This window comes from Microtus pennsylvanicus, chromosome 9, assembly GCF_037038515.1.
Source record: "Microtus pennsylvanicus isolate mMicPen1 chromosome 9, mMicPen1.hap1, whole genome shotgun sequence".
In the NCBI taxonomy this organism is placed as follows: Eukaryota; Metazoa; Chordata; class Mammalia; order Rodentia; family Cricetidae; genus Microtus; species Microtus pennsylvanicus.
In genome coordinates, this window is record NC_134587.1 from 12774382 (window position 1) to 12788145 (window position 13764).

The 13764-nt window shown below is 39.9% G+C and overlaps 1 protein-coding gene across 6 annotated transcripts in view; it reads right to left on the minus strand.

Moving 5' to 3' along the window:
- The window catches only part of Ubr3 (ubiquitin protein ligase E3 component n-recognin 3), a 133848-nt gene that overhangs the window by 14638 nt on the left and 105446 nt on the right, over window positions 1-13764 (minus strand). For all 6 annotated transcript variants that reach the window (XM_075984944.1, XM_075984940.1, XM_075984942.1 and 3 more), the window contains one exon: window positions 8734-8837. In XM_075984944.1, the coding sequence (XP_075841059.1) occupies window positions 8734-8837 (104 nt within the window). The remainder of the gene's footprint in view (window positions 1-8733; window positions 8838-13764) is intronic.

Sequence of the window (13764 nt, forward strand, 5' to 3'; positions counted from 1 at the left end):
GACACAGCCAAACTGTTCCTCTAATCTCCTAGAGAAAGACTCTCACTACGCCTGCTAGGCACTTCTTAAAATTCAACCAAATTGACAGGCAAAATCATCCATCATACTTCCCAATAAATTCAAAATTATGAAAGCACCTCTACTATGAAGTTATAAAACACACCTCTAGAGGATGTGTGTCAGTGAGAAGCAGTGTCTTCTAAAAGGTGCTCTCACCTGGGCCTGGTAGAGCAGAACTGTCATCCCAGCTACTTGGAAGCTTGAGGCAAAAGAATTGCAAGTTCAAAACATACCCTGCCTGTAGAGTGAGCCCAAGGTTAGCCTGAGCAATTAATGACCTTGCCTTAAGAAAAAGAAAAAAAGATGGACTCTGGGGAGGCAGATCAGTCATTACAGTGCTTGGCACACAAACATGAAGTTGAACAAAACATCAATCCCTACTTCAAACGCTTCTAAAGCAAATGGACTCCAGCCAACAGTGCAGACCTTAGAGCAGGGCCTGGGGAGGCCATGGGCTTTGCCTCGGCCACCAGACTGCACGGACAGTGGCATAGTGCTGGCACTGCGGGCACAGGCCTGGGGTCAATACTAGCATAAGACATTCATGACGGAGAAAAGGTCTGCTCCTGCTGTTTACCTGAGGAAGATAAGGATAGATAAGGAGATGCTAAGGGAGAAATATGAACCTGGGACTTAAAAAGTGAATTTTTCCTAAAGTAACACATCATATTCTTTTGTTGTTTGTTTTTTGTGACAAAGTTTCTCTATAGCTTTGGAACCTGTCCTGGAACTAGCTCTTGTAGACCAGGTTGGCCTCGAACTCACAGAGATCTGCCGGCCTCTGCCTCCCAAGTGCTGGGATTAAGGCGTGCACCACCACTGCCCGGCCCCAGTTTAAATTCTTAATCTCTGATTCTTGACTGCTGAAAAGTGGTAAAACAAGAATAAGTTGCTGCACCCAACCATTATACTAAGTCAAAGGAAGTGTCATAACTAGGGAAACTAACATTTTAAATAAATAATATATTAAATTTTGCCTATATTTCCTATTTCTTTATAAAGATGAAATCTTGAAGAACTACAAAAGCTCTTTTCTCATAAATTGTTTTAGAGTTAAAATAATACAAAGGCTCTAAATTTCATTTTAGGATGAGGTAAATATACCACAGAACAGCCCTAGGGAAAGAGTGTGCGAGAAAAAGGACAGAACAGGGAGATACTTTAGATGCTTTCTCCGTCTCCTAAAAGTGCCACAGAAATTTTTTGTTAAAACAAAACAAAAAACAGGATGGTGGTGGCGTGTGCATTTAATCCTAGCACTCCAGAGGCAGAGGCAAGTGGATCTCTGTGAGTTCAAGGCCAGCTTGGTCTACTCTACAGAGTGAGCTCTAGGACAGCCAGGGCTACACAAAGAAACCCTGTTTTAAAAAACAAAAACAAAACAAGGAAGAGAGAGAGAAAGAGAGGGGGGAGACCTTCTATGGAGTACTCTATACTACATGGAAATACCAAACTTTCTTATTCTTCCCTTTTATCATCTAGCGTTCCTGATTACATGTGATCAATCCCTCCCCCAAAATATAGCCTACAAAAAATTAATTTCTGATATATTTTTCCAGGTCAGGTCAGAAGCTACATTCCATTTTCTCTTTGATGAGTGAATAACCCAAATAGTTTAATAAGATTTTATTTGCCTTAATTATGATAGCACTAAGAAAAGATCCCAAAGTGTACCTCACACTTACTAAGGTAGTTGATGCTGGTCCCTTGAGTATACTTCAGGCAACTGAATTTTGTTTCTAATAATCTGCCTGTTTGGTCTAAAGCATCACCTCAGTTCCCTAACACCCTTTATACAAAAAGCCCAGATTGTTTTGCTGGGAGCTTCACCCCAGCTCCTGGAATAAGCTCCTTCCCCTGAGAGTTGCCTCAGTCTAAAGCCTGCCAAACAGTGACCCCTCCCCAGGGAAGGTCGGGTCTACTCCCACAGACTATTTAAACTGCCCCCCAGAGAACAAACATGTGGTCTCCCTTTCTCTTTCTTTCCCTTCCCATGTTTTCCCAGGACTACCCAGGAGTATTGCATTAAACATGGGCATCTTTAATTGGTTTAATTGGGTCTGATTGGAATTATTTACGTTGGTGGAGAGGCTCGTCTAAGACAAAATACCTAACACTGTCAACATCCCCAAGAACATTATATAAAAGTGATCACAACAGAAGAACTAAATATGGAAGTGAGAGTAGTAGTGTTTTTGAATTTCCAAATAGAAAATAAACAATTATACAGAAAACAAAATCACCACATTGAGAGAACAGGGGAGGGGGGGTAATCAGAAATCTAATTTTAGTTTCAGTTGACTAAAATGAGACAGAGCTAAACAGTCAATCTTCAGAAAAACCACAGCCTTCTGCTGACTCAGCAGGCCCCCAAAGCCCCTTTGCTGGCTCAGCAGGCAGCCCCCAGTCTCCTGATAACTAAAGACAGCTTTCCTTACCCTGCTGCTGGAAGGTCCCAAATCACTAGGACCTTCCACCAATCAGCGCCTGAACTAATCTTTCCTCTGCCAATCAACCCCAGATTAATCCCTCCTCTCTGGAATTCCCCTAACTCTGCTTTAAAGGAGCTTGTGCCCTTCTCTGGGGGTTGCCAAGTGCCACCCCAACGTTGGAACTAATAAAGCGCTCCTGTTATTGCATACATGTCTGTTGGTCTTCTTTGGGGGTTTCTCTCGGACCCTACACTCATTCCATTCTGCCAATGTTGACTGCCTGTATGTGGTCTGAATGAGAAGGACCTATGCGCTGATATATTTAAATGTTTGGTTTCCAGCTGGGAGACCATTTAGGACAGGTGAAGAAGTGTGACCTTGCTGGAGGAGGTGTGTCACTGGAGGTGGACTTTGAGGTTTCAAAAGCTCATGCCAGGCCCAGTCTCTTTCTGCCTCCATCTTGCAAATAAGATATAAGATGTCAGCTACTGCTCTAGCACCTGGATGCTGCCATGCTCCCACCACAATCAGGGACTAATCCTCTGAAACTATAAGCAAGGCCCCAATTAAGTGCTTTCTTTTATAAGCTGCTTTGGTCATGGTGTCAAACAAAGCAATCAAACAGTGAGACAGACTGTTACATAGCACGTGGTGGGGATATACAAGACCCACTGACAGTGTGAGTGCCAATGGAGAAGCACGGGCAGGTTAAAATGGAAAAAGAAAGGGACGTCTAAAGGAGAGGCCGGAACCCTGGGAGTGAGTAAGCGAAGAATGGAGAAAAGCAAACAGTTAAACATGCTGACCATGTCCCTAGCCTGCAAACATAATAACTACCTTGGTTTCTGCCCCATTTTAACCCCCCCCCCAGCCCACTACTGCCTTTGCCAGTTCTTTCTGCTTTGTTTTCTCATCTCTCACTTTTTATTCCACTTTTATCCGTTAATTCTATAACTGAAAACACAACTTCTTACATTTATTTATTTATTTATTTATTTATTTAATTATTATACAATATTCTGTCTGTCTGTATGCCTGCAGGCCAGAAGAGGGCACCAGACCCCATTACAGATGGTTGTGAGCCACCATGTGGTTGCTGGGAACTGAACTCAGGACCTTTGGAAGAGCAGGCAATGCTCTTAACCTCTGAACCATCTCTCCAGCCCCAATATCTATTCTTTATTATAGAACTTTTCTTTGTCTATGGCCAGAAATCCTAAGGAAATTCTTCAATATCCTTTTGAACCCAGTAAAAATTATGGAGCTGTTGAGAAAATGTACATATACACAAGCTACTTTTCCAGACAGTATTAGAAGATTCATGGTTTCACTGAAGTCCACAATAAAATCTAGAACCACAGCCCTTGTCTAAAGATGCTATGAAAGATCCAGTGGAGTAGCACACTCCTTTAATCCCAGCACTTGTGGAGGCAGAGGCAGGCAGATCTCTGTGACTGCAATGCCAACCTGGCCTACATAGTGAGTTCCAAGATAGCCGGGGCTGTGTAGAGATCCTGTCTCAATGACAGCCCCCGCCCCTGTGAAAAGGAGAAGCTTTCAAAAATTTATGAGGCCACATCAACCTGCTATGAGTCAATACAAAGAATACGACACACTATACAACGCGATTGTTGCTCAGGTTTGTTCTTGTTTTAAATACTTCTTGACAGTTTTTAGAAACAGTATTATGGCTTGGATCTTAAGCATCCCTCAAAGTTTAATATGCAGAAGCTTGGTTACCATCCTGGGGCGGTAGTGGGAGGTGGTAGAAAAGTGTACCCTTAAAAGGGATAGCAGGACTGTCCTCCCCTCCCCTCCCTCAGCCTTCCGCAGTGTGCTGCCTTGCCACAGGCCCCAAAGCAGGAGCTTGAGCAATGGTGACTCTGAACTATAAGCCCAATAACCCCTTTAACGTCGATTATCTGCCCCAGCACTTGTCCAAGAAGATGGGAAGCTGACTGACCCAGAAAAACAACACAAATTATTATGAAATCTTAAAGCATGAATTTTGAAAGCAATTTAACTAACTACAGGTAAACTTAAATGACTGCTAGAAATTCATCTATCTGGTTCCCCAAGGGCAAAGTCCACATGTCGTTCATCTTTGCATTTCTAGAATCCAATAAGTGATGTTTCAACATGGCCCATAGTAGGCATTCACTAAACATTTCTTAGGCCTGTGAAGGGCTCAGTGGCTAAAGTCTTCCAAGACTGAAGACTGAGTTTCACCTCCAGACCCCATTGCAGGAGGAGAACTAAGCCCTAGAGACTCTCCTCTAACCTGTGTCTTACCCAGGCATACGTGAGCACACAGAATCAATATAACTCTGAAAATATTTCTTGAGCAAATCAGACAGTGACTTCACAACTTAGTACTGAATCAGCATTTGCTCATTAAATAGTCCACAAAAGTACTTTTAAATATATTTAGGAGGGATTTAAGGAACACTTATAACATTTCTTTTGAGGGGTGGGTTTCAAGACAGGGTTTCTCTGTGTAGCCTTGACTGTCCTGGAACTTGCTCTGTAGCTGGCCTTGAATTTACAAAGATTCGCCTAATATAATACCACTTTTGGGTATATATCCAAAGGATGCTCAATTGTGCCACAAAGACATGTGCTCAACTATGTTCATAGCAGCTTTGTTTGTCATTGCCAGAACCTGGAAACAACTTAAATGCCCCTGGGCTGAAGAATGGATAAGGAAAATGTGGTACATTTATACAGTGGAGTACTACACAGCAGGAAAAAAAATAACAACAGCTTGAATTTTGCAGGAAAATGGATGGAGCTAGAAAACATTATTTTGAATGAGGTAACCCAGACACAGAAAGACAATTATCACATGTACTCACTCATAGGTGGCTTTTAAACATAAAGCAAAGAAAGCCAGCCTATAAACTACAATCCCAGAGAACTTAGACAACAATGCAGACACTAAGAGAGACTTACATAGATATAATCTACACGGGAAGTAAAAAGTAGAAAAAGACAAGATCTCCTGAGTAAATTGGGAGCATGGTGACTTTGAGGGAGGGTTGAAGGGGGGAGGGGAGCAGAGAAAAATGTAGAGCTCAATAAATATCAATAAAAAATGTATAAAATTTAAAAAAAAATCTGTAGGATCAGATATTTCAGCATATTGAATGCTCTCCTTCCTTTGGAAAAAGCTAAGGCCATAGTCCTTTATAACAACGACAACCAGTTATACCAGTCATTCAGCAGCAGTTAGCTATTAACCCACACACATTCCCTTCTACACACCAAGTTTCTTCCCTTTTAGGTTCTCAGGTTTATATGAAATTATCCCTATAAGGAAAGTATATATTTAAATATTTAAAATATAAAACAAAGCAACTTTTTGTAGGTTAAAATATAATACACTATGTATTAACATAATTAGGAATAAACCATCAGGACCCCTTATGGTTTTTTCCTTCAAGTAATGGAGACTAACCAAAATTTCTCCCTCACATACATACACACACTAAGGAATTTGACATTTATCTTGTAAAGAGATTAGGCTCCTTGACAAGTTACAAAATAAATGAATAAACTCATAGCCATGGTCAATCCCACAAAAAACAATATTTAAAAAAACTTAATGTCAAAAGAGGTATGGAATATATACATATTAGAGTACTACTCAGCAGTAAAAAACAAGGACTTCTTGAATTTTGCATGCAAATGGATGGAAATAGAAAACACTATCCTGAGTGAGGTAAGCCAGACCCAAAAAGAGGAGCCTGGGATGTACTCACTCATATTTGGTTTCTAGCCATAAATAAAGGACATTGAGCCTATAATTAGTGATCCTAGAGAAGCTAAATAAGGAGAACCCAAAGAAAAACATATAGGCATCCTCCTGAATATTAACCTTCATCAGGCGATGAAAGGAGACAGAGACAGAGACCAACACTGGAGCACCGGACAGAAATCTCAAGGTCCAAATCAGGAGCAGAAGGAGAGAGAGCACGAGCAAGGAACTCAGGACCGCGAGGGGTGCACCCACACACTGAGACAATGGGGATGTTCTATTGGGAACTCACCAAGGCCAGCTGGCCTGGGTCTGAAAAAGCATGGGATAAAACCGGACTTGCTGAACATAGCGGACAATGAGGATTACTGAGAACTCAAGAACAATGGCAATGGGTTTTTGATCCTACTGCACGTACTGGCTTTGTGGGAGCCTAGGCAGTTTGGATGCTCACCTTACTAGACCTGGATGGAGGTGGGGGTTCCTTGGACTTCCCACAGGGCAGGGAACCCTGATTGCTCTTTGGGCTGACGAGAGAGGGGGACTTGATTGGGGGAGGGGGAGGGAAATGGGAGGCAGTGGCGGGGAAGAAACAGAAATCTTTAATAAATAAATAAATTTTAAAAAAAAGAAGAAGGACACAAGGAGTAACTACTGATAGTTATTCTTTTTGTGCTGATTAAATTTTCTGGAATTTAGCAATGGTAATGATGTATCAAATGCCGATGCAATCACAACCCTAAAGGTGTCTAAGCAGCACACTGTATGTTATGTGAACACTGTAATTAAGCCAGGTGATGCACACCTTTAATCCCAGCACTCAGGAGGCAGAGGCAAGAGAATCTCAAGTTCAAGGCCAACCTGGTCTACGGAGCGAGCTCCAGGATAGCAGGACTACACAGAGAAACCCTGTCTCAGAAAAAACTAAACACAAAAATCAATCAAACAAACAATTACATCAAAATTTACAGAGCTGCTATAAATGTGATTTGCATATTAACGACATTACTTTATCCTTTAACAAATATAATTTAGATGACATATGTAATCTGTCTATATTTAAAATAAATGGTCACTTCTTCCCCAGGTTGATTTTATTAAAACTGAAATAGACACAAAGAATGTTTTCCATGGGGAGAAAAGCCTTTTTATGCCCACATTACACTGTAACTTAGAACAGCAAAACAGCTAGGCATGGTAGTGCACACCAATAATCCCAGCACTCAAGAGGCAGAAGCAGGGGGTTTCTAAGAGTTCTAAGCCAACTTGGTCTACACAGAAAGTTCTAGACTAGGAAGGACTACATAATGATGGCTTACCTCAAAAACAAAACAAAATAAAGTAATAAACTATCTTTCAAAAGAAAAAAAAGTTAATTTGCTGACAAAATATTTTTTATTCTTTTTTTTAATTTTATTTATTAAAGATTTCTGCCTCATCCCCGCCACCGCCTCCCATTCCCCCAATCAAGTCCCCCTCCCTCATCAGCCCAAAGAGCAGTGAGGGTTCCCTGCCCTGTGGGAAGTCCAAGGACCTCACACCTCCTTCCAGGTCTAGTAAGGTGAGCATCCAAACTGCTTAGGCTCTGACAAAATATTGTAAATGCTTTAAAATAAGTCCTCTGAAAACTATGGGGCAATAATGAAAAGTTGCTAATTTAATATTGAAGCTGTCCCTCTAATGTCAGAATACTACCACTAATTTATTTATTTTTTTTAATATTTATTTATTATGTATACAATATTCTGTCTGCATGTATGCCTGCTGGTCAGAAGAGGGCACCAGACCTCATTACAGATGGTTGTGAGCCACCATGTGGTTGCTGGGAATTGAACTCAGGACCCTTGGAAGAACAGGCAATGCTCTTAACCTCTAAGCCATCTCTCCAGCCCCAACTACCACTAATTTAAAATGATAGAACATTTTTTAGGATATCACATTTTTAATAGAACTACAATTAACCACTGTGTGCACGTAAATGGGGTGGAGATATTAAAGCTGACATTTTGCTTTGCTTTTCAAATTTTCTTTTGTAAGGATACTTCACTTTTTTGAACAATTTGGAGAGTGCTTTCTCACACATTTTATTTCTTATTGATAAAAAAGAATAAAGAATAAACTCACCCAAAAAAGCACCTTTGTTTCTCTCTCACACTTTATATGCTACTAATAAAATGCTATTTATCATTAAAAAAATTTCCTTTTTTTTTTAAAGAAAGAAAGTTTTACTTGATTCACAGTTAGAGGAAGCAGGAGCACACGGCGCTGTGTCCCATAACATCTGTAGTGAGGGGCAGTGGACGTAATGGGAGGAAAGTGACCAGCAGCGCTGAGCTTGCGCTCTCTGTTCTATTCAGCTAGAGTGCACCCCATCTTTTCTGCAACATCTTCACAGTCATTCTACCAGCCCCGATATCCTATTTGCTTCTATAATTTCCAGAATATTCCAAATGTAATCTGCAAGTCCAAATTTTAAAGAACTACCTTTGCGCAAGGGCTGTGGCATCAGTAAGATCTGGATGAGCAGAAGGGATGTCACATCATGATAAAGGATCGGAACTTCAGGCTGTTGTTCTTCATTCCCCAGCCTAAAACAAAAATTGCATAGTTACATCCTAGTGCAGATTATATCTTTCTAATTCGTTTTGTGTCTAATATGTATCTCTACCAACAGAAATAAAAAATAAGAAATCTTAACTAAAGTAGAAGGCCGTATTTTGTTTTACTAATAATATGATCATTTTGGCAATGTATACATTTCCTTTTTCTAATTTGAAAACACCACATATGAATTTTAAGCCTTACCAAAGTAAACATCTAAGCTGCATTAACACTGAGTCTTTGGAATCACTGAAATTACAGAAGCTAAGTGAGGCACTGAATAGAACATGAGAAAACAAGACAGATGAGGCAGCTCAGGACCATCACAAGTAGCTCAAGGGAAATGCTCACCTTACGAGGAAGCAGGGGCACAGAGCTTCTCTGCCTAATAGTCTCATTAAAACCTGTTAAAACTTTATTGCTGACACAAATTCTAACAAAAGCCTTAACATTTGCAGTTTCAACACAGAATAATCAAAGCAGAACATCTCACACACACTACAAAAGACCTAGAGACGCAGAGCACTATGAAAACACAGACCTCAAAGCAGAGCCCATACTAGAGAATTCCCTAACTGCTTTTAATAGGGAAGGTGGGAGGGAGGGAGTGTGTGTGTGTGTGTCTGCCTGCCTGCCTACTTGTCTTGCTAGAACTGAACTCAGGGCTCATACATATCTATCTAACAAGCACTCAATCATGAGTATAGCCCTAATATTGGAGAGTTAATTATTTTTATTACAGGTTTAAATTTTAATAAAACAGTAAACCTCAACGTTCCAAAACTGACTAAATTCTGAAGCTATACATCTGTCGAGGATGAGTAGGGTTGTCTGAGCCTGTGATTAGGCTGTAATCAGCAAAGTAATCAGTAAGTGCTGGCTCCTAATATGTGCCAGGCATTGGACAAACAGCTGGATAAGACAGTTCAAGCTTCTGTGAATTTTATGACTGCCAATGAAAGACAGCTCTTTGAAATTCTCCATTATCTCATATATATCTTCACATACTGTACTTGTCTTCCTCTCTAAGACCATGGCTCCTATTATCTTGTCTCCCCAAGATATGCCCCTTGCAACTAACTTCATAAGCCTAAAATTGGGGAGGGAAAGGAGAGGACCATTTCACTATCAAACTCCCTCATGAAAATAAATTTTTCATATGATCAATAATGATTTCTTAATTATAAAATTTAGTGGACATTCTAAGTAGTCATCTCATTGACCCTTGACTTTAGATATACTTGGATACAACTACCTGGAATTATGGTTATCTTTCCTGATACTGCCAATGAAAATCAATTCCAAGTTATATATACACATATTTATATATTAAATATTATATATAATACCATGAGAAAACTCTAAGAAGAAAATTTAGGTAAATACTATGAATCTTAAGGCTGGGAAAAGATTACTGGTTATGAAAGTAATCAACAGATCTTGAGCGAAATGGGGATTCAATGTATAAAAGCAATAAAAAAAAGATAAAAACGAAATTTAATTTGTGTCATAAAAATTTCAATTTTCTAAATGCTGAGCAAAGTAATTATAAGGTCAAAAGGCAAATATATTTTTGGGAAACTATGAAGAAAAAACAACATAAACAGACCCTCACATGTACCTCTTAACCTGACTGCGAACAAAATAAAATTCAGTATCTTAAACCATAAAAAATTATTCAGATACTTTAAAAAACAAGATGCTAGCGAGGCAGTGGTGGCCCACACCTTTAATCCCAGCACTCAGGAGGCAGAGGCAGGTGGATCTCTGAGTTGGAGGACAGTCTGGTCTACAGAACAAGTTCTAGGACAGTTAGAGCTACACAGAGAAACCCTGACTTGAAAACCAACCAAACAACAACAAAAAATAAGATGCCTACAGAAAAAAAGAACAAAGATCCTAAAAACAAAGTTCACAAAGACCAATGCAAGATAGTACATGCCTTGTAATTCTAGCACTCAGTGGCTGAAGCAGGAGCTCCATTAGCTCAAGGATAGCCTTGGCTACACTGCACTTGCACTCTCCTTTCAAAGTACAAAGGGCTGGAGAGATGGGCCAGTGCTTAGGAGCTCTTACTGCTCTTGGGGAGGACTCAAGCTTGGTTCCCTCATGAGAGGAGCTTCTTTTTACAGCACATGGTGATTAATATAGACACAAGCACCTTAGTCAAGGTGCAGAGAACAAAAGATTGGTGTGCCCACCTCTATACTATATAGATATATCATATTCTCTCTCCCTACAGCTCATGGAAGATGGGACAGAGAGAATGTAAGAGAAAGAGGTAGTGGGCATCACAGCGGCAGAGAATGTCATGACAGCACCACTGCACACATAAACACAATGGCTGTAAGACCATGCACAAGATCTGCACAAGATCAAGCCAGCCATAATCCCAGGATGGAGAGCGGAGTTCAGCAAGTCCCACCCCTAGGTGATGGCTACCAGGGCTGAGAGAATCAGTTATCTTCAGAGATGCAGCCCTTGAGGCCCCCCCCCTCTCTCTCTCTCTCACACACACACACACACACACACACACACACACACATCTTGTCTCCAAAACATTTTCCTACATGATACTCAATTTGTAGATACAAAGAATAAAATAGCTTGGCAATCACTCCCACAGCCAAACGACCAGAGTCGCTGTGGTAAGTCATAGGACAGATCATGCCTCCTGATGTTATACATCAGGAGCACATCAGTGTGGTGGTTTACAAAAAGTGCATAATCTGATCACTGGGAGATACTGGACAAAAATAAATTTTAAAACAATCTATAAAATAATTGGCTGGTCTTAGCTCTTTTTTAAAAAAATCAGATGTCATGAAATGCAAAGAAACATTCAGAATCAATTTCAAATTACAAAAAAATTAAAGAGGCACTAAAATCGGATGCAAACATGATCTTTAAATTTGTAATGTTCTTTTGCTACATCTTTCTCCAAGCAATGGGCAAACCTTCAATAGAATTTGTATGAGATAGTAGTCAATATTGTTTTCCATGAGACTATCCAATTAACTCAGAACAATATCAGAAAGAATATGCTCCCAGCTGCTCCATAAACTCGTCTGCCATAAACCCACTATCTCGACACATGGGGTCTAGTTTACTGTCTTTTTTCTACACAGACAGTAGTACAGTCTCCATCTTTTCTCCTGGTTGTTCTCTTTCAACTCCATGGCAGTAAACAAAAGCACTTTTACCTTATTCTTTCTTGTTAAACTGTAAGTCCATTTAAATTTGCTACTAAGTAAAGGTAAATAAGATATTTTACAGCTATATAGACAAATAAAATAAAATTCTGTATAATATCTCTACCATACACTATAATAAATTCCAAACAGATTAAAACCATGAAAGTACTAGAAGAAACCATGGGTAAATTGTGTTATAAGAACAGAGTGGGAGAAAACCTGTTGACTCAAAATGAAAAATTAATAAATCCCTAATTTTAAAGCTTTAACAAAAAAATAAACCAAGTAAAAAAACATCTGAGAATCTGGTGACAAGTATTTTCAACTCACAAAACAAAGGACTCACATCCAAATTCTTAAGCACGACAGGAAATTAGAAGTAGTTAACAGATAAGAGGCTTCACAGTAAGTAGTTCATGGAAGACATATAAGGCTAAATTTACTTTATTACTGAGGCTTTACTTTGAGGGAAAAGGTTGATTGATTGACTGATTGATTTAGGGTTTTGCAAGGCACAGTTTCTCTGTGCGGCCCTGGCTATCCTCAAACTCGAAGATCCACCTGCCTCTGCCTCCCAGGTGATGGGATTAAAAGTGTGTGCTACCACTGCCTGAAGAGAAAATGTCTTTAAATAGTGAGGAAAAAGATAAATTGAACAATACATCAAGCTGATGGTACAGTGAAGCAACACTGTTATGAAGCCTTTTTTTTTTTTTTTTACTATATACACCTAATGACACATATTCTGAGAACAATGAGGGTGTCTGGCGTGGTAATTTATGCTGACTGTCTACTTGACAGGACCTAGGATCACTGAGGAAACAAACCTCTGTGTCTGTGAGGAAGTTTCTAGCTTGGGTTAATGAGGTGGAAAGACCCACCTTAAATGTCCAGGGTCCTAGACAAGCAACAGTAACCGATCCCTGACTGCGCAAGTACTGCGACCCACTATCTCCCACCTCTGCCACTTCCCTGCCACAACAGCCGCACCCTTCAATTATGAGCTGAAACCAGCTCTTCCTTAAATTGCTTTTGTCAAGTATTTTGTCCTAGCAGTGAAGAAAGTAACTAATTTATCTGGCCAGCAGTAACAGTGATATTTAAAATCAATAATTGCAGATAATTATGCAAATGAGTAGTAACATTAATATAAAAAATCAAGGGTTTTTTCAAACAAAAAGATAAAAATGACAAAATGTTATGACTTAAAGGTTCTATAATATTACAATAACCTGACTTAGAAATATAATATGAATTCAAGATCTTTTCTTTTTTTGTTGTTTTTTGGTTTTGTTTTGTTTTGATTTTTTTTCTTTTCTTTTTTTCTTCTTTTATTTTTTTGTTTATTTTTTTTAGTTGTTGAAAAAAATTTCCGCCCCCTCCCCATTTCCCTCCCCCTACTCCCCTCCCTCTCTTCCCCTCCCCCCCACCCCATTCCCCCTCCCTCTCGAGAATGAAGACAAAAACAGACAGTCAGACATCTCAAATGTTAAGAGTACTGGCTGCTCTTCCAAAGAACCTAGGTTTGGTTCCCAGCACCCACATCAGGCACTCACTGCTCTCCCATCCTCCTGTAACCCCAGATACAGGGAGTTCTGACTTCCATGGCATCCACGGCATACTCAAACTCACTGCATACACAAAACAAACTGTAAGGAAGAAGGAAGGGTGGGTGGGTAGGTGGGTGGGTGGACGGATAAGACAGGCAGCGGGGCAAGCA